A 22498-nucleotide genomic window follows, 5' to 3' on the forward strand; every position below is an offset into this window, starting at 1 on the left:
AGAATTTTTTCTTCTCTAATGTTTTTTAATTGTAAATCAGTTTTTAGCTGTTGGACAGATGTACACAAGCACAACAGGAAATTGTGATGGGCATTTTTCAGTTTTCTGACAATCAAAAATAGAGATCATTACTTGCAGTCTTACATATATTATTTCCCAAAACTGTTACATGAACAGAGGAGAGAAGTGCAGCAGAGCATTTCGAATGAATTTATTTGCTTTAAAAAAAAATCTGCATATTACTATGTGAAAATGAAACCACATTTAGTAAGAAAGTAAATCCAAGTGTTTGATTCCTCTGTGCCACAGAAACACTGATAAAATGTTGAGTCCAGATTTAGCGGTTCCCCTGGAGCAACCATGGAATTTGATCATTGCTCATTTGAAAATAAAACTGCTGTTTAGTAGTTACTGTTCATATTGTACAATCAATGCATTAAAATGAGTCGAGACCTTCAGGTATTGCTACACTGGCTCACAGACTTCATTAAAACAGTAATAAAAGGGGTCAAAATGAATTGGTTACGCACCTTCATGATAGCTACATAACAACGAGAGCGTCACATACTGAACAAAAAGCACTTTCTGAGCAAGAATTTAGTGAAAACTGGAAATGGGTTTAACCGTAATGGAAAACTAATGAAGGAGCGAGCACAACAACGCTGGCTGCACTGCAACTTCACAGGCCCGACAGTCAGTAATAAAATACTGTGCACGTAGATACATTTAGAAGACTTTCAGGAACGAGACAAGATTAAACATCGAGCAGAGACTGTTTTACATGCTGCTCACTGCACACCAGCAATTACTACTTCTCAGCAGCTGCTACGACATTTGTTCTGTCATTTAAGGTTTAAACTGTTCATTCATGACTGCATTATAACTCGTAGAGGTTCAAACGGAATTAAAAAGGAAGAGAAACAACATTTTAGTGTTCACAGAGGGACTACAAAATAATGACCGTTGACTGAGTTTTGGCAGCACCTCAGGTCTAGTCGGATGACGCATGTAAACAAAACGGTCCGTCAACAATAGTTGACAACAAACTGAAAATGACAAAAAGGAAAAAAAAATTTGTTCTTCTAAAAAAAAAAAAAAAAAAAACATTTTTTAAACTAAAATTTCATCAAGGCAGCAGGAATCTCTTAGTGTGTAGGGGAAAGAGTGCAGTGCAGGACCTCCTTCTGTCATAGAGTTAGATCTATGGTAATTTCACAATAAATTCAAGTTCAAGTAGTGTTTCTTCACAATGTCTGAGAAATATGACATGAAAGTGTTTTTGTAGATCCTCCCTCTTACTCCTGAATCAACCCCAGATCCTAAATTAAAACCTCCAACCCTCACACTCCCCAAGGCCCGAGCAAAATCACTCCATTCCTGTTGATCTGAAAGGACTAGACAGATGTAAGCATTCAGACAACACATCTGACAGAAAACCCTCAGCACTGCTTAAACCTGTAAAGTTCTTTCAGATGGCAAATCTGATCTACCGAAGCTTCTATGTAAGCAAGGACACGGGGTGAATAGACATATGGGAGAACCCACCCGTCTTCTTCCCTCCAAGCAGGCGAATTCTGACTGCAATGGTTATATTCTACTCCCCCTGGTTCTCCATTACAATAATGTGCACTTCCTCTTCCTCTTTTTGACGGGTGGGGGGCACAGGACCGCCCTGATGGCTTCATCAAACACTGTCTTAAGGCCGCGCTGCGTCAAAGCTGAGCACTCCAGATATTTCACTGCACCTGGTCGCAAAGGGAAAACAGAACCAAGTTAGCAAACCAGTTTGTTTTTGTCTGCAGGACATCATTACAAGTCTATTTATATATGGAAAAAATCCACACAACACTACACAGGGTGCCTAAAAAAAAGGTGCAACGAATCGCAGATCTCTTGGTATGGATTGTATCTTGGCTTCTGACTTCATGTTAAAACACAATTGTGACTCTACTTCGAGATTACGGGAATTATTCTCTGCCAAGGGAAAGGTTTACACAAAACCTACTAAGCTGAATTTCATGAAACTTGGTGGAAAAGTGGAGCATAGGCAACAAGAGAAGCACTCACAGAGCCCAGTACTCCACCAAGGCTGCTCAGTCGTTGTATAATTTCTGACAGATGAAATCTTTAATAAAAAATGACCTTGCGCTCAGCACAAGTTTGTGCTATGCATGTGTACGTTATGTACGGATACCGAATCGCGTGTCCTAAATATGTAGCGGGCAGCGGGAATTGATGGGACTCAGAAACACCCCCACAATTTAATCAACTGTTCATTGCATCATTTCCAACAGATAATTCCCAATAAGTCAGCAGCGGTCAATTTGTATTAGGATCGCAATCATGTGCTCGTCAGCAGGCAGCGTTCACTTGCTGTCATAGTTACAGTGATGCTGTGCCGCTATCTCGCAATGATACGGAAATCCTTAACAGATCCATGGATCCAGACTATAAGCCGCATCACTGCCAAAATCTAATCTAATTGGTCCTTGTGTCATTTCTGACCTTCCCTGAAAATTTCATCCAAATCCGTTAGCCCGTTTTTGAGTAACGTTGCTAATAGACAGACAGGCAAACGTACACCGATCGTCACCTAACTCTGCCACGTTTCTTGGCAGAGTAATAAAATATGGTTGCCAATTTGGGTGAGTTTGTGAAAGAGGGCAGGCATTCAGAGGACCGCGCTCTTTAAATGCTCTTCTAGTTACTTTATAAAGTAACAGCAGCAATAAAACTTCAATGGGTGGAGATCTGTGTGGATCACAGATCAACAACAGCTAGTGTTATACGACTAGTGCCAAAGGTTGCAAACAAATATGGCCGTCTAATACGTCACAAATTAACAACGGAATTTAATAAAGAGAACACAATGTTGATGTATAAAATCAAAATGGCGTGGAGCTACAACTGACTTATTTCTTTAGCCATGGCCAAGCCCTGAGGGTAGATGATGGGAGAGAGTTTCTTCTCCTTGAGCTTTTCGATGGTGTCCTTGTCGTCTCTCAGGTCCAGCTTGGTGCCCACCAGGATTATAGGTGTATTGGGGCAGTGGTGTCTCACCTCAGGGTACCACTGCAGGAGGAGGAGGACACAGGTTGTTGGATGCAGTATAAAAAGTATAGAAAAGAGTGGTGTATGTGTGTGGGTTGCGTAAGGAAAGTGCTCTGCTACAGCTTCCTGGTTCTTATCCCATTCTGATGTGATGTGACCTTTGAATAACTCAAGAGTCATAAAGTTTCTCCACAAAGCAGCACAATGTTCCAAATGCTGCAAGTTTTTATGGCTGCATGACTTTATCAGACAGGAACAAAACTATCTTATGCACAATGTTACACATGAAATTCTGCAGTTTACCTTTATAAGTCTATTTTTGGTCTTTGGAAGCCACAACATAATGACCACAATTACAAATCAGCAGCCTGAAATCAAAGTTCTGTATTTAGTTACTTTAGTTATACTGGCAGTAATCCAGATTTGGCTCAGTGTAACAGCTGTAAAGTAGATTCATTTCACCAAAGCTGATCTGATCATCAAATGTCATTGAAAGCAATTAATGTAGTATTTAAGAACATTTCTAGAGCATGTTGTTCTCACCTTGGCACGGACGTTTTCAAATGAAGCTGGACTGACTAGGGAAAAGCAAATTAGGAAGACATCCTGTGGAGGCAAAATGACAATTAGCAATATTATAGTAATGGTACATGACAATAACAAAACGATAACAGCTTAACCCTCTGGACACAAAGTAGTTTTAGGTGAGTTTTCTGCTCCTGTCACATTTTTACTCACCGAGTTTATTTTTTTAAACAACACACTATGGCTAGAAGTTGACAGAACTCAAGTGTCTTCTGTACAGTATTTATAATGTCATAAATCATACAAAAAGAAGACACAAAGGTTGGATTTCTTTGATTATGCATTTTACGAAACACAGCCCTTTGGTTGCTCTGATGAATGGTGTAAATTACAGAGATTACTTTTAAAGATAGTATGCTTTTCAAACCTGCTGAGAGTTAAACAGAGAGTTAAAACACAGAATATAGTATTGACTAAAAGCCACTACATTTGGATGGGGCAGCAGATGATGACAACACTTTCTCTGTTTACTTTTGCATATAATGTTACCAGTATCTTCTTGTAAAGTCAGGAGTATTATTACCTCTCTGACAGCCCAGAAAGATCAAAGCCTGTCGTCCTGTGCTCTTTGGGGGTGCAGCTGCATGTTCTCAGCAGGAGAACTGTTAATACTCTGGCCAGGACTAGCTTCCCTTCTAACATCCCCACCACTGTTACACAATTCAGGTTGTGATAATTTTGGAAAAAAAAAAGCAGCAGCAGATATTTTAACCTGACTCTTACACATCTCTCAATATGAAAGACACATTTTCTTTTTGTGTGAAACAGAAATTGGTGGAAACAACCTTTTTGCCTGTTCTTGACTATGGAGATGTGCTGTATATGAAGGCTTCTGCTAATTGTCTTAGCACGTTGGATAGCGTGTACCATGGGGCACTGAGATTCATTATCAAATGTGGTCCCCGTTGTGTGCTCTATTCTAAAGTTAACTGGACATGTTTAAGTGCCCGACGTCTCAGTCATTGGTATGTGTTTATTTACAGAACCATTCTGGGTTTTGTTCCTTTCTATTTGTCTTGTCTTTTTTTTTTTTCCACAATATTTTTATTTTGTTTTTCACAGCAATGGAAACATCTTTACATTGTATAGAAACTTGAATACAAACTGTTTTGCTGCTTTTTTAAAAACAACAACACAAAAACAAACAAACAAAAAGTAACAGCAAACAAATAAACAAACTGCTTCTCTCCTCTATAAACTCTAGTGCAAGTCCAGTTACAGTCTATTTCAAAGATAACACAACAAAATCAGCACTTAAGTGCCGTTATATTAGTACATAAGTGCACATGCATTCCTATGAGAATATACACAAAAATAAACATGCAGGTGCAGAAGCTGCATGGTCCATCAATCACTCATCAATCTGAGGGTCTGCTAAATCTTGATCTTTGACGTACTTCACAAAGGGTCCCCATATGTTTTCAAAGACCTGCTGCTTGTCTTTCAAAATGTAAGTTATTTTTTCTACAGGGAGATTTGACAGCATCTGTCTCAACCACTGGCTGATACTTGGTCTACTCATTGATTTCCAAAGTAATGCAATACACTTCTTAGCAGTAAGCAAGCTGAGGTCTATAAAAGCTCCTTCATGTTTTTTTTATTTGGAATTTTTTGGATACAGTCCCAGGAGGAAAAATTTTGGATTTGTTGGAATTTGTTTTGAAATAATTTTTTCTGTTGTTTTCCTCAACTCCTCCCAAAATGGGCTTATTTTCCTACATTGCCAGATACAGTGAAAAAAAGTTCCCTTCGCATCTATGCATTTTGTGCAGATGTCTGGAATGTTTTTGTCCTATTTATTTAATTCAACTGGAGTGATGTAAGTCCTCATTAACCATTTGTAATGAATTAACTTATTGCGTGATTTGTCTTGTCTTTTAACAAAGAAACATAGAAGTCACTATCTCAGATCTACGGATACTCTGTAATCTGTCATCCCAAAAGCACGATCTGAACTGGGCAAGAAAACATTTAGGTTTTCTGCACCGAATGCTTGGAATAAACTCAACTTCAAACCTTTGTTAAACTGAATGAGTGTAAAGTTCTGGTGAAATCATTACAGTCTACCTTGTCTGTGTGCAAGCGTTACATGTGACAAAGTTTTAATGTTGTTCATTTTATCTGTTGTTTACTGTTTTTTTTAAATGTGACTATGCTGCTGCCCTTTTGGCCAGGTCTCCCTTGTAAAGGAGAGCTCTGATCTCAATGGACTAACCTGGTTAAATAAATGCTTAAAAAAAAAAAAAAAAAAAAGATCTGTGGCTTTTAACATAATTATGTATCATCAACTTGTGCCTTATTTTCTTCTTTTCACCTCTCTCTGTCCTTAGCAGGACTTAAGAAGCTACTGAGAAACCAGTGCAGCTGTAAATGACAGCAACATGCACTCAGTACTCTCATACTTTCTTCAAATGAAACAAATTCACACAAAATGTAGGTAAATAACACAAAAAATGTTTTTTTATTTTTAAATCTTCCCTTTTTTTCTATTGTTTTCTAGGGGAAGGCAATAAATCTAGTCAAATCTGGACTGGTCCTGTTGGTCAACACAAAGTGACTCCCACGTTCAGCTCCCTGCAAGTCTTGGGCACAGAGGCCAGTTTGTTGTGAAGACAAAGAGGGAAAACAAGAGCTGCTTTTCACTTCCTCTAGCCATCCTCCAGACAGTGTATAGGTACTATGGATACAAGGCTCTACTCTGCTGAGAGCACAGACTCTGTCTTAAGCATTAGAGGCCAGTGAATAACTCCAAATCAGTGCTGACAAAGTGATAACAGTGTTCACGCTGACATTGTCTGGCTGACACTAATCTGTGCAGAGATCAGCAGTTGTCCCTACTGGTGCGTGTATACATGAGTACAACATACATATATTTATCTATATACATACTGTTTGTGGGTAGGACAGTGGCCTGAGCCTGTCGTAGTCCTCCTGTCCTGCTGTATCCCACAGACCCAGGTTCACCGGTTTACCATCGACCATCACATTGGCAGAGTAGTTGTCGAAGCTGTAGATAGAGAAGTGAATATTAGATTCCAGATCAAACCAGTGAAAAATACAACACAATAAACAAATAAGCTGTCCGTGAAAGTATAGTTTTTATCCCATCATCACCTCAAATCTGCCGTATTTCCACTGACTGACCATATATCACAGCTGATCACGAGGTGTGTTTATCTGTATGTATATTGCTTACACTGTGGGGATGTACTCTCCAGGGAAGGCGTTGGTAGTGTAGCTGATGAGCAGGCATGTTTTACCCACAGCCCTGGGAGGAGAGAGAAGAGAATGATGCAATGAGGAGAACTGAAGGCTGCAGCTTGATCTACCCGTCTTCTCCTTGTCTCAAAAGTTACAACACATTCTTCACTGAATTCACAGTAACTACTTTAGTGCTTTACATGATTTGCATAGTTGGTGTAGCCCACCTTGCCCGACAGGTTAACACATCAACTAAGACAAGTTTAATCCAAAAAGCTCCGCCACCTTACTCTTTCTCTACCAAGGACCACAACTGACCTTCTTGTGGTGCTTTAGTAAGTTGTGATGCTGTTTTTTTTTGTTTTGTCAAATATAACTAGACTGGCTCCAGTAAGTGCTGCTTCAAATGTTCCCAGTGCTGTCCTGAAATAACCTCTTCTCTTGGGAAAGACACATTAGGCACACAGCAAGAAAAGGAGGGGAAACACAACATATGCAAATACTTCACAAAATGCTTTGCAGGGTTCAAAGTGATCACAATCTTACCTTAATTGGATCAGTTATGACTCCCAATTGGTACGAACATTTGTTTGTATATATACATGCCATAGAGTATGATTACTACAGAGAACTGTTGTAAGTCTAAACTTTTCAAAACAACTTTAAAATAGGTTACGATGTTTGAACTACGATCATCCAAGTTTGGTTTGGTCTCAATTTCTCATGAGACAACTAACGCACAACACATTGATGTTATTTTGTGATAGCTTTCATTCAGAACAGTCTTCTTCTACTCAGTCTTCCTTCACATTTGAGGGAAAAAAACATCCATAACACACATTTAGGTGTGTATTTTATTATACTTTGTTTGCACTGGTAGATTCCAACTATACAAAACACCTTTTATAAACTTAAATTTCTCAAAATTAGTCTTTCCTCACACTCTGAGTCTGGAAATGTCCACTTCAACAGGGCTTATACATGCAGTTTTATTCCAATCAGTATTCTGAAGGTGTAAACTGAGGGGTTTGTTCATAGTCTGATTTCAAGAAAGTTTTTACCTCAAAAATCATCATGAAAATTGAATTTTTATTTATTCCTTGGTGTGCGCAGTATTTTCAAATTGTTAAAAATTATATGCAGAATTCTCTCTGTACAATCTTTGACTATAGTAAGTCAACAAAATGAAAGAAAAATATCAAAGCTGACTCTGACCAGAAAATAAATTCCATTCATTTGGGTGATTTTAGACAGATATAATACTTCAGATACATATTTTAACTTACATTTGCAGAAAATGATTGCCATATTGTAAGTAATCAACCGAGGATATTTGATGGTGATGTTTATTAGTAAAAATGTTTCATCTGTAGCATCTTCCTTTCTTTATTTTTTAACTTTTAACAAAGTGTACTCATATTATTCACATTTTGTACTAAACCTTGTAAGAAAAACTACTTAAAACAGTTTTTGCACATTTTTATACCCAAGGGGGAGTGGAAGCAGTTTATAGAATCAAGTTAATGCGTTTTTATTTGTAAGTAACAACAGATCTTTAGTTTGCTGATGCTGTTGTGTGTTTTATCAAGACAATATGAACTGGATTTCTGATAATATACAAGTTGGTGACACTGCTTGCTGAGCTGCTTTGATATTCTCAGATTTTGATTGGAGTTTGTTGAAATTTTGAGGCCTCCAACAACATAGTAAGTTGCCCCAAGGCCTCCTGTGGCTGTGTAGTTGATGAAAACCATTTAAAAGGTGCACAAGAAGATTACAGAAACAACCTCAACAGCCATCAATCATACAAGCTCATACAGAAAGAGGTAATAAATAGCAGGCAGTCAACACGGCAGCCTGTCATGTCTAATAAATGCCATGCTGTGACCCGTCCAGTCACACCTAACCGGAGCATGTAGATAAGTCTGTCTGACCCAGCTGGACTGCAGAGCAGACGGCACAACAACAGCTGTCGCTCATGTTGGCATGTTATCTGAGGCTCGTTAGCCGCTAGCCAACTGTTGGTAACTGGGTCAACACAAACAGCCACGTTAGCATTTATTCGGTACCATACAGGTCAAACGGCGACATTTTAGAGGTCAAAGCGAGAATAAAAATGTACTTTAACTCACCCGTCCCCCACCACCACACACTTAATGGCCTGCATCGGACGGCTCTCTCGTTAGCAACCGGCCGACGGTACAGCAGCTCGATGTCGGTTAGCTTAACAGGCTAACAGCGGCTAAAATAAAGCGCTCCTCGGCGGCCTGTGTAGAGCAGCTAAAACACAGAAGGTCCGAAAAGTTTTTGAAATGTTGCTACGGGAATTATCCTGCTCGTCTCCGCTTGTCGACAACAGCCCGGTGAAACTCCAAAGTTGTAAAGCAGGCAGGCAGGCAACACCCAGAAAGAAAAAAAAAGAAAAGAAAAAAAAACTCTGGCGGAAAGATTGAGGGAAAAACGCCCACAGTTATGAGCCGCAGCGGAGAGAGAGGTCCGCTCTGAGGAGGACGGTCAGCGGCTGCCACCTGCTGGTCACCACCGGGGAGACACCCAGAGGTCAGTACCGGTCAGTCACTGAACTACAGGATCAGAAAGTCAAAGCAACACAAGGACTAAATGTCAACTTTATAACCTCATAAAGGTATGTAGTTCTAGTGAGGAGTAGGATTATATAAAACTATACTATCAGCCCAATTATTTAAAATGATTCTGTTAGTTTTATTTGTTCTTTATATCCATTTTTACTTTTACGTTTTTGGTCCAGTAGTTTTGCTTTTTAATTTCATTTTCCTTTTATGATGTTATGTTATATTGTCATTTTTTAAAATTTTCCATCATTTTATTGTTACGTGTGTTAGGCGTAACTATCCACCTCTTTTAAATAATTACTAGCCAGCAATAAAGCATGCTAACTTGGTGTCATTTTTTAAGTCTCTTACTTTTATTGTTTGGCTTTTTTCTTTATGAATGATAGTCATTGTATTTATTTAAATTATTTTATCTGTTACATTTTCAGTTACAGCTCTGATCAGTTTCTTATGTGTCTTTGTTGTAAAACACTTTGTTTTGACTTATTTCACACTTTTTGTTTACTACATAATCCCATATGTGTTCATTCATAGTTTTGATGCTTTCAGTGAGAATCTCCAATGTAAATAGTCAGGAAAATAAAGAAAAACTATTAAACTGTTCAAACTTTTGACTGGTAGAATATGTAAGATTCAACATTAACTATGCGACAATGTTTGAAAAACTTTGAAAAACATAATGATTACTATATAATTCATTACTTTTTGGAATAGTAATTCTTATTTTGATTATTACTGTTACTTGCAGCTAAATGGATTTTGGTCGCATTAATGTTACATTGTCCTTTAAAGCAGACTTTATTTTAGTTCTGAACTTTAGAGATTTTGTCTTTTCATACTAGATATAGAAAAGAATGGAGTTTAAAATGCTAATCTCCAATAATATAGTAATTTCACACAATTACAGTTATGCAGTTCTGAGAGACTTTACTTCAATGTTCAGATTTTTCATACTTTCATGCACTGTTTCTTTTTTTTTCTTTAATAGATTTGTTCAGCAGTGATGTGTCCAAATCTCTTTGCAGAAATGGCATTCACACACAAATTATAAGATCACCTTATAAAATATGAGAAATGATTCTGATCGAAGAAACAAACTATATAAATTAATTTCACTTCTCCCATTTGCTACATTAATATGCGTTCTGGCTTTAATGCATGTGTATAAATTAAGAAAATATATAATAGCTTAATGCTCTTTAAGGACATGTCCATCATAAAGAGGAATTTTACTTTGGACGTTATTTAAAATGAAATACTTTTACACAAGTAAAGTTTTGCATGCAGGACTTTCATTTGTAATTCATTGTGATTTGGAAAATTTTACTCAAGTAAAGTATTCAAACACCTGATTGTGTTGACTGTGATTACTGATGAAAAAAGGTATTTTCTTCTTTTTAATCCAGTCAAGCTGCAGTGTAGCTTGTGAACACTGGAGTGCACTATTGTACACTTCTACAGTTGGCCAACAGGACGGTCAATAATGCTGAATTTTTCCTGCCAACTTGAGGGGAAATGTAAAATTTAAAAACGTCACTCACTCTCTCCACTTCCTGCTCATCATCTTCTCGCTGCTTTTACTCCTCCATCAATTAATCACCGACTCCATGGCAACCATGCCTCTGCACACACACAGAAGCCACACACACACACACACACACATACATTAGTAACCTTGGCTCTGGATTATGTTATTGGGGGATTTTTCCAGCAACAACAACACATTAATAGGATAAACGTCACCATTAAGTGGGGGGTAAAAGCAGGGGAGAGAGATTAATGAAGGATAAGCAGTCCTGTCAGCAGCATGACGGGGAGGCTGTAAAACACAGCGAGGGAGACAAACTGCAGGATTCCTGTATGTCAAACTGAGAATATACAGTGAATGATGCACTATTTATGCATACATTAAACAAAAAGGAAAACCATATCTTGAATTTATGTCTCGTATGTTTCACTGGGGATTTCAAGCATTGCAAAGTTTGGTTACATCCGTCTTTGCATCCAAATTAGCAGCATTGACTGCATTTATCCAACGTATGACTGCTGCAGACTCATTTTCCATCTCGGTGCATCATGTTTGGTGTTTGTTGTCATTATTATATTTCCAGTCCACATGACGGCTGTTTGACTACAGATGATTTGGCCTCTTTGGACCTCCATTCCAGTGATTGAGCTGTTATTTGTGCTCAGAAACTCAAATCAAAGTGCAACCTCCCTCCCCTCCCTTTCTGCTCTTTAGGCCAAGCAAATCTAACAGCTGCTGCATGTAGCTTCACATCTGGTGTAAGAACATGACAGTGGTATTGATTTTCTCATCTAGCTCCTTGTGAGAAAGTGAAACAGCGTATTTCTCAAAATGTCCCCTGATTTTTTCATGCTGTGCTTCCAATCTTTGATTCATCTCATGTAGCTTGTGTGGTTTTCTTTGAAAAAAACATTATGTTGGACTTGGGCACTAAGTTAAATCACGTAAAACATGTGAATTAACACTCTTATCTGTGGATCCATTGAAAGTCAGTTGGCAGGGATATGTCAGGAATACAGATAAGTCATTTGATTAAATTATAGATTACAGTCTCAGCTTTCTTTATGGTCAGCTTGGAGAGAGCTTTAACATTTAACTAGAAATGTAAGGGGTTGTCATAGGGAATGTTACAGTGTTCTCTTGCTGTAAAACCAAAAAAAAAAGAAGGCTGTGAACATAAATATTACATCAGACATGTGAAGACAGAGGTTTTTCAAGCCAGAGCTGCTGTTAAAGTGAATATAGTTAGTGGGTTTCCGTTGTGTAAACAGTCATCTCTTCTGTCACCATCAGTCCACATGCATCGTCCTTCAAACCGCAGAGAAACATCTTACTGGATCATTACATTCCACCATTAGCTCCCTAATAAGCACCAAGATTTAATGACCCCTGTCACGGTTCTCTTATTTGCATAGGAGTCGGATTGACAAGCTGCAGGCAGCCATCAGTTAGATGGTAACACAACAGGGTACATATGCTGTCTGCAATCACAGAATGTGGAGAACTCAACATTTTTAATGGAGTGAAAGCTAAATGAAATGAGTATTTCCCCAGGATTTCCTCATTTCAGCACAAGAAGCAGATGGCTGAGGCCAGTTGAGGCTTTTGGCATTTTGTGCTGCAGTTATCTCCTCTTCCCACATGATCGATGTAAGCCTATACGCGGCGGTAACAGATAACGGGCCTTGCTATAAATGATTCAGGAGCTCAAGTTGTGACAAGTGATGGATTTTCTAAGAATTTATCTGCAAAAGAGATTGTGCAAATGTGCATCTTTGATCTGATGACAAAGTTTTGTAACATTTTGCATCACAACAGCTTTAAAGTGCAACAATTCACCACGCGTGAAGGTCAAACTCACCACAAGCACAAAAACACCCTCTATTCCCACATTAACTCTGCACAACAAACCCGAATCCCCGTGAAAATGGCTCAGCAATAGAAATGAACTCCTTTTCATTCTCTGAAAGCTGTGAGCTGCCTCCAGGTGCTTCCTGAAGGATTCCTCAAACATCTCAATGGACTGGATGTTGGGTTTTGACAGAGGGAGTCACAGTTTTACTTCAGGTTGGTTTCAGGCAGAGCTTGTTTATTAGCCAGTGGCGGCAGACGTGAAGCTCCCCTAAAAATAAACGGCCCTTTTGAAGAAGTCCTCGTTCTGCACCATCTGTGATGTGCTGCATAGCAGAGCTTCAGTCATGAGATGAGAGGGACTCTCCCATCACATTCACAAAGCTGTTTTGTCTGTGATGATATTCTAATAATCAACAATGAGTCATTTTTTTTGTGATCAGATTAAATCAGATGTCCCGGTGAGTCACATGTTGCTGTGATGTGATGGGAAATTTCCGGTCGCTTCGGTTAAAGAGCAGCAAAATTGCTGCATTTTGCTCCCGGTTGGAGTGACGTCGCACAGGTTTCCTTTGTCCTCCCTCTCATTCCGTGTGTGTTTCTCTTCCCATCATCGCCTGCTTCACTCTCTGGACCATTGTGAGAGAGGAAGTGTGTCACATTACTTGTGTGTTTGCATTAGCAGGAATGTGCGTGGGACTAAGGAATTTTTCAGAAACCTAACAGGCTCAAACTCAAATGATAGTCTCTGAAGTCCCAGATTTGAGCATGAATTTTGTACAAAATGCAAATTATCTGGTAATATTTTTGAAAAAAACTTAAATTTATTGTCCACAATCACTGCAAGTGGTATATTGAAATACAAGAGGTGATAAATTACGTGTAATAAAATTCCAAGGAAATCCACAACTCAACTTTGAAAATCTGTCTTTCAAGGAACCAAACAAACGTGATGAAGAGCTGAACAAACGTTCAACAATCAGCATAAATGAAAAATCAAATCTCATTCGAATGACTGAAACTCTGATGCCGTCCCTCATTATAACAGTATGGGTCATGAAGCAGGCTGCTTGCTTCTGCTGCTTTAATGCAGCCAAGAGACGTACAGGGTCATTTCCTAGTACAGTGCAGCAAAAGTTCAGGGTTTGGAGATAGAAAAAAACCCCATCAGGCTGCCACACTAGAGAAGCAGGAAGCAGAAATCCTCTGCTGGCTGGAGAATAACCTTTGAAAAGACTGTGTGTGGACTTGTGGGGGATTTTGAGTGTGTGTTTTACTGCCAGAGCAAACATCTGTGTACTTCTGTGTTTGGTTATTTTTGATGAATTACTATCAGTTATATTTTTAGTGCAACTAATCTCCTCAAGGTTTGTCATCTCCCATATTTCCCAGAAATGTTGTCAAGAAGCACCAGAGAGGAAAACTTATTGCTTACACTTGCTGCAGTATATAATTGTCACAAGTGGTATCAATACAAATATCAATACAGCGATTTATCGCATTGTTTTCTCTTGTGGTACATTATTGATACACTGGGGCCAATGTAGTTATTTTTATTTAAACATGTAGAAATTGTAACTGGATTCCTACAACCAACTAGAGTTAACAGAGTCACTGTGTCATGACAGCTTGTGGAGTCCTCAATTAATGAGGATTTTTGCTTTTTTGGGATTGTTTTTGCTTCTTCTGTTACACATATATCAAAATGTATGTAGATGAAAGTCTTGTAATGTATTGAGAATCACAGAATCACTGTATCATGATATCATCAAGGACAGCATATTGTGATATCATGACTTATTTTGTAGTTCCCACACCTTTTACGACATTAATCATCAAATTAGTGTCGTGACAACATTAGTTTTTTGTTGGTGAATATAAAGTCAGACTCCACATATTCAGGAAGTATATGTATTTCATTATTGTATTCTGGTGTATGTAGAGTAGACAATGCCAGTGGAAAAACTCACAACACTGGAATCAAACAGCAAAAGTCTTAAAATGACATTGGACAATGTATGTCTGTGGCGGAAAAAATAGATCATTTTTCAGACCAATAATGCCACAGTTATGGATAGTCGGTGTATGATGTGATGTCACAAAACCGTATGAAAGCTGCTGAATGGATTATAGAGAATTTTTGGCAACATTCTCATTCCTCCAGGCTTTTGTGAATCCCTGATGTTTCATCTGGAACCAACAGAATGTCAGAATGGTCACTTAACTAAAGAAATATATGAACATCTATAAGAAGGATTCGCACACAACTTTGCACTAACGTTTACGGTTTCCTGGCAATGGGCCCTAATTTGAGGATTTACTTTTCATTTAGCATCAACATAAGTTTAACCTTTGTGAGAGTAAATGGTCCTGAGAACAACTGGCTAGATTTTCATTACCTGTTGTGAATGATCCCCTGACTTTTCAACCACTATCCATCCATCCATCAGCTATACCCAATTAAGCTTGTCTACATGGTTATGGGAGGTCAGCTGTCACTGTGCAAGAGGTAGTATATAAACTGAACAGGTCACAAGGATGCACAGCTAACACAACGAGACAAACTGCCATGCATGCTCACAATCACAATTACGGCCAATTTAGAATCACCAATTAATGTAGCATGCATGTCTTTGGACTGTGGGAGCAACCTGGGAAAAACAACGCCACACGTGGACAGGAAGAACATGATGCGTTTTCCACTTCCATGTCCATTTTCAAATATAGTAGATTAGAATATAGAAAACAAAGTAATGATAAAACAGGCCCATTTCTTCATTTTCCCAATGTCCATCAACAAATCAATGGTAACAAAGTAGAAATGGATTATACTTTAGCATCCAGACCCTCCATACAAAGGCTCCAACTGACCAGCAGATTCAAACCCAGAACTTTTTCACTGTAAGGTGACAGTATGAACCAATAATCTCAAAAATATTCTTGTTTTTTGTCTAGACCAGAGTCATTATGAAATTAGAGGATTTATTTCTTTTTGAGGGAGCTTGCCCCCAATCTGAACAAACACAAGCTTTTGAATTGACTTTTTAAATTGTAGGTGTTCGTATGGCCAAAAGTTTATATATTAGTCTAGTCTATTTGCATTGCATGCATTTCTGTGGGCAAAAAAAGGAATGATTTCATGACAATGACAGACAGACTCTAGTCTGGTTGGAGACTCTTTGTCTTGTTTTCCAGTGTAGTTAAAGTGAGTCTTCACACACTAACAGACTGCATGCCTTATGGCTATATTTCATTGTGGTCAAATGTTAGCGCGAAAACTGCAAAATCATCAGCATAGAATGATTTTGTCCAAGTTTATTTACTTGGAGGTGGACAGTAAATTGTTCTTGTTGCATTTCTTATTTCAGACTGTGAGACAGGATTTCTTTGCAGGACATCGCTGTCCAGATGGCTGAGTAAAATCTCCGATGATTATCCTCTTATATTTTCTTAACAAAGAAATAGGACATAGCACGGCTCTACGGCTCGTACATGCATGAATACAGAGTGTGTACTGTGTGTGCTCAGCTCTAATCAGACTGTATTAAATGAACATAGTTGTCCATGACCGCTCAGTGAGACTCGAGGACAGTTCATCCACTCCCTGCACAATGATGTTTTAATGTGGCTGACATAAGTTGCCTCATAGGAACCCACTTCCAGTGAAATATGAAGTGCACCCATGCAATATTTCCCCCCTGTTGGCTTGCAAATGAAGAAAATCTATACATAACTACATCTTTTTGAGGGCATGTATGATGACACAGTGAGGCCAAGTTCATGGGTCAAAAATGAATCATGAGAAGGCTGAGCCCAAGCAAAGGATAACTCTTACTTTTTCTGATCTTTTCTGATTTAGAGTCACTTGAAATTTGAGCTGAGATCGCCTCAGTTTGACTCACAAAATGTTTTCTGGCAAGACTTCCTTCATTTGGAAGACATATGTTATATTTCCATGTATTCTGAGTAACAATAAACGCTGTGCACATTTTGAACAGCAGATGAATTAAGCCTTGTGTTGCTTTGCTTTGAAGGAATTGTATGATGGAAAGTGCTCTTTATGGACTCCACCCTTCTGCTTCCACTAAAACTGGAAATGGAGCCTCTTCCTGCTCCGGACATCTGCATTTATGATTCCCAAAACTTACGGCCTTCACGTCTCTGACACAAAACCTCGCTTTTTGTCTACGCCAAGCGACAGATGCAGCCAGAACACCAGTGAAAGACGTCGATGAAGACGTCATGCTCACAATTAACTTCTTCCTAAGTTTCTCTGTTTGATAATTATGAAACCAGCTCTGGAGTGTGACTGGAGGCGGGCCTCTGAGGGGCTGTGAGGAGGAATTTATGGGAACATGTTGCAAATTAATTGTAACTACCAATGCTGTGGAGTCAGTATTTGTTTATGCCTGGAGCTCATGAGGGGGAAAAACATGTGAGACCAATAATTTTCTATTTTAGGAAGGAGAAAGTGTTTTGTCGGACAGTATGTGCTGTACTGACTGTGAAGTTAAACATACAATATAAGCGAGACATTAAGGAACACAGGAAACACAAATCTTTGTGGAGACACAACATGTGATCAGATTATACGACTGAAGCTTTGTTTTTAAGACAGAACAAACCAAGATTTCAGGGTAATTAAACAGAAACCAACTCTCTGATGTTTGAATGAATTGAAGCTATTGTTTAAATGTACTGTTGTTTAAATGTGTAAAACGTCTATATTTATAGACAGTAAACTTTGTTCCAAGAATATGTGTTGAATGATATACTGAGTATTCTGCCTTTAATCTACTTGAATGTAATAATACTCTTTTAAATACTGCAGTATGTGGATTTGCTGGTCCGTTATATCACAAGCAATTTTGCCCAGATTGTGTAGATATGTGTAAATGTTTGTGCTTTGCTTTTTTCCAGCAACAGTGAGGTCATTCCTGGTCTCTGAAACAATGGTTTCATGCACCAGTTATGTCAGTGCGGCTGCAGGTAGACTTTCAAACAGGACTGTGGATTGTACAACAGCAGGGAAACTAAGGGTGGGAGGAGAGTAGACATAACAATTTCCAAACCTGTTGTGTAACAGTTCAAGCTTTGCATACAACATTGTCAAACTCTGAAGAAGTACAGCAACAATCAAACTGGTTGTACGGTAAATAGCACTGCCACAGATCATTACATACGTTCTTTACTGCAGACAGAGAGAACGCACATGACTTGGTTGCTATCTCCTCTGCTTTTCTGTTTACAAAGTTCCCAATAGAAATCATAACTTTTCAATTGAATAAACTCATCTTGGCGAAACAGAATCATTATGCAGTTACAGACGGGAGGATGTTTTCCATGCATGAAAGCAACAAACAACTGAGGAAATAAGAAAAATAAAATTTAGAAAATATAACACAATTCATGTTCAACTGTCTAAAGAAGACTATAGGTCAAATAAAAAGTCTGGCAGTACAGTTTCAGTACAATAGGGCACCTTCATGTTCTATCTACATTATAATTTCAGTGTCATTCACATAAAATAACAGCACATCTTATGTTGTTATAAGTAATAGCATCAATGCCACAGTATAGAAAGACTGTTACAAATAAAAGCCATGTATTTCAAAGTACCAAAAGTAAAAAAACTAAACAAAAAACAAACTAAATCTATAATGTAACTTAAGTTATTACATATAAATTTAAAAGTACAACATTTTCCTCTGAACTGTAGTGGAGGTTAAGTATTAAGCAGCAGAAGATAGAACTAGTCAGGTAAAGTAACTCAAAATAGTACTGAATTATGGTACTTGCATGAATATAGTTACTTTCCTCCACTGTCTGCGACCCCAGACTTCCAGTGACCCCAAAACCTTGTAAATTTGCACCACAAAAGTACAATATCAACTAGTATTTGGCTTTAATTTTTATATTATTTTCCCAAATCAAACATGTACAATCTGTTGCATGCATTGCTGTTACTGGGAATATGGAGCCTGCAGGGTACATAGAAGATGGAAGCTGAGCGTATGAAAAGCAAAAACTTCCAGATTCATGGATTATTATCAAAAATATTACAAACGATGTGCTAAAGTTGGAGCTTTGACCTGATTACACCCTCACAGTGACACAGGGTGGAGCAGGACAGGCCCATCGCATCATTTCCTCCTCTCTAACTTTCTTCCATTGTGCCCAGCAGAGCTGCACAATGAGTCCTCAGCACAACTCCCTTCCTGCTCTCTGGGTCCGGCCTTCGTGTTCCTCCTGCTCTGCTGGTGGAAAGTGAATCATGAGCTTACATGGGCACGGACGAAGAGAGGAAGCAACCAAGCTAGATTCATTTGGCCTTCAAAGGTGTCGTCATGCTTGCATCATCAATTATGAGGCAGATGTGTGATGTCAGGGTGAGAAAAGCACCTTTAATACAGATACTCAGACATTAGCCTCCATATAAACCATTAACCTTGGGAGGGCTCACTGGAGTGCGGGTTATAAATGAAGCAAATAATCAATAACATTAAACAAAGCGATACAATATGAAGCCACCACAGCTGCAATATGAATTCATTGTAATGTGCATGCGTTAAACAAGTAGCTTTAAGAGTTAAAACAACTAATTCTGATCTGTAATCAAACCAAACACACCTGTGACATGTTTCTTATCGGTTCACCTTCACATTATTGACTCGGAGGTTTCACCCCTGACTGAACCTAATTACCTGTCTTTAAAGAGTAACAGAACACCGGCTCAGAGATCTTACTGCCTCGTGAGGAGCCTGTAAATTTCATACGGATCTATTTCTTCGCTGCCGTTGGTCGGTTAAGTTGAAATAAGTGCAACACTAAAAGCTCTGGACGTCCCAGAAACACGAGAGATCAGAAGAAGTGTGACTGCTCTTGATCTCATCCTGGGTCTGTTAACTCTTCTTCACCTACATGTCAGCTGAGGTATTCTGCTTGTTCCATGTATGTGTTTTAAAGTATACGTTTGAGTGTTGCAAATTCATGTGTGATAAACAGTCGATGTGTATTAATGTGTGCTTTAATTGTGACAGCTTTAAGTGACTCTGTATCATTTGGTTTAGTAATGTAAAGGACCACTATGTGTGTGTACAGTACATCAGATGGAATCATGTTAATATTTTGTGTGTTATTTACCTTTAATAACGCACATTTGAATAACTTGTTGTATTTTTGATCTTTATTTCCATTTATAAGACAAACTTCACTTTTATCCTTGTTTCAACAGTGTTAATATGATTTACATGCAGGTCCAGACAAGCTGCAAATAAACGATTTAAGTTTAAACACCTGTAAATTTCAGATATGCATGTCCTCTCTGACAGTTATTTAGAATGGATAGTGCAATAATTAACATCCAACTTTATTTTTTAACCTCCTAATATGTTGTTTAGTTAACAAGTTAATCCTGGGTTTTATTTATGACTGTCGTTATCATCTGACCACTCCCACTCGACCTCATTCAGTTGTAACTATCAGTTCACAAATCAGCAGTTAAGTCTGTGCTTAAAATGTTATCCAGATAAATAGGAATGAAGGTGAAAACTATGGGAAAAGCTTTATCTTTTGATCCCCGCAGAGAGCAGCAGATACGCAGTGGTGGAATGTAACTAAGAATTGTTACGCAAGCATAGCTGAGTGTTTGTATTTTACTTGAGTCTTTTCTTCTCAAGGTACTTTGTGATTCTGTACAATTCAGAGGGAAATATTGCATTTTTTATTAGATTAAAATTATTCGCTAGGTGGTAAAATATTTGTTGGTAAAAATGAAGTGTTCTTATAAAATGAGAGCTTTGGTATAAATTTAACTTCTCACCATAAATATAAATGGAGGAGAAGTGATTAATGAAGTACACAAATAGCTGATTAACAGAAAATGTATTTAAAAAATTTGTTTTGATAAATTTGAGGTTTTGACTCATGATTGGACAAAACAAGCAACGTGAGGGCTTCACTTTTGTGTTGGTATTTCTCTCTATATTCTGAATATTTGGTAAGCAATCAATCAATCAATCGATCAAGAAAATACTCGGAAGATGAACCATGATTAAAATATTCATTGACTGCAGTCCTATATGAAATAGTTAGAGACAAAAATATACTATTTTTTGCATTGTTAACATGTTTATATGGTGTTTTCTTCTTCTTCTTCTTCTTTAAGAACACATTAAGGTAAAATAAGGGCTCAATAGCCTGGCTGAGTAATTCCATCATGAAAATCCAGTGAACTGACAATCTGAAAAAAACCCAGAATCAATCTTCTGGGATTTCATACGTAACATTCCTAAGGAACCAATCTTGACAACTGCTTTAGATATTATTACACCATTCAATGTCCACACATAATTCCCATACTCACATGCAGGTAAGGACCCTCTTCCAGCTTCCAGTACATTCAGTAAGAGAATTAGTTAAACTCCTCCATTTAATGGTGGTGTAGCTGTGATTCAGAACTGCCAAGAGGTATCCACATTTGGAGGGTGGAGGGGGCATTAGTCACTGGACTTTTATCCAAGAGTGTTGAGTTTGAATCCTGTCTGAAACCATAATTATAGTTCTAACTTTTGACCAAAGTATCGTTTTGACTTTTGCTTTCACTTGCTGTTTGTCACTCGGTGTTTGATTGAGGTTACGCACTGAAACCACTTAGTTATTTTAGAAAAGTAATGTTGTTTGGGGTTAAAATACACACTATCACTACGTTTTAATCAGATGTTGCAATGCTTTATTTTGTCTCTGCTGGAGACTTTACATGCACTTATTCACACAATGACAAGAAATTGCCAATGTTATCGGGGCTACTTTCTATCTATCAGTGATCAGGATGGTTGATAACCGGATATACTGAACTTACTGGAAGGTGGAGGAGGTCCTTATGTGTGGGAAAGATGTCGATGATGCTGATAATGAACCATTTAATGGTCTAGTAGCATCCGAATTGGGTAATCCTGGAAACCTGCTTGGCGCGACTTTCCTTATCATTATTCTATTTCCACATGACTTCCTGTAGTAGTTTTACAGTGTTTGAGCCGATCTCTAGGTGAGCCGGTGTGCTTGAGCTGCTGTGAGGGATGGAGGAATAGATGGAGATAGAGGCTGGGAACTTTATAGAAGAAGCAGAGATGAGTTTTTACGGACTTTAAAAAACGGAACTCTACCTTAGCTAGTGGCAACAGTAAAGTCCTGATTTTATATTGATGCATGAGTAACAGTAATCTAATGGTGCCATTATCAGGGCTATTTTTCTTCACTGAGTGTTTTTACTTCTAATGATACACTCTATAAAGTAATTAAAGCCATTAAACACACTGAAATATATTATTAGGTTGACCTAATAATGTTGGTAACTGCATCAACTTAATGAAAAATCATGTGTAATTCCAACTCTGATTTCTGCATTGATTGATTAAAAACTAAATTCAAGTTGAGGCAACTTAATGAAATTGGCTTGATAGCTTATTTTTTCATCATTTTGAGGTCTGGATTTCAAGTCCTTACCTTTATTTTAACATAAACCTTGTATTTAAAGATTGTAGAAGGAAAACCATTTTCATACGTACGAACCAACTCTGTCACCCAGTATGGATGTTATTATACAGTTTAATATCAGCACACATCCTCGGAATTTCATTGTATTTTCATGTACATTGATAATAAAGGCATCTTCATCTTTATTTCACTGAGT

At 38.1% G+C, this 22498-nt stretch overlaps 1 protein-coding gene across 1 annotated transcript; it reads right to left on the reverse strand.

Annotated features, from left to right (window-relative positions):
• Positions 1 to 196: 196 nt before the first annotated feature.
• LOC111575366 (ras-related C3 botulinum toxin substrate 1) lies at positions 197 to 9283 on the reverse strand. Its single transcript, XM_023280430.3, has 6 exons — positions 8970 to 9283; positions 6833 to 6904; positions 6526 to 6643; positions 3595 to 3657; positions 2913 to 3072; positions 197 to 1745 (listed from the first exon to the last, which is right to left on the reverse strand). Exons 1-6 carry the CDS (start codon positions 9002 to 9004, stop codon positions 1615 to 1617), a joined length of 579 nt encoding a protein of 192 aa, XP_023136198.1. The 5' UTR covers positions 9005 to 9283; the 3' UTR covers positions 197 to 1614.
• Positions 9284 to 22498: the final 13215 nt, after the last annotated feature.

The sequence above is a fragment of the Amphiprion ocellaris genome, chromosome 18, assembly GCF_022539595.1.
Source record: "Amphiprion ocellaris isolate individual 3 ecotype Okinawa chromosome 18, ASM2253959v1, whole genome shotgun sequence".
NCBI lineage: Eukaryota > Metazoa > Chordata > Actinopteri > Pomacentridae > Amphiprion > Amphiprion ocellaris.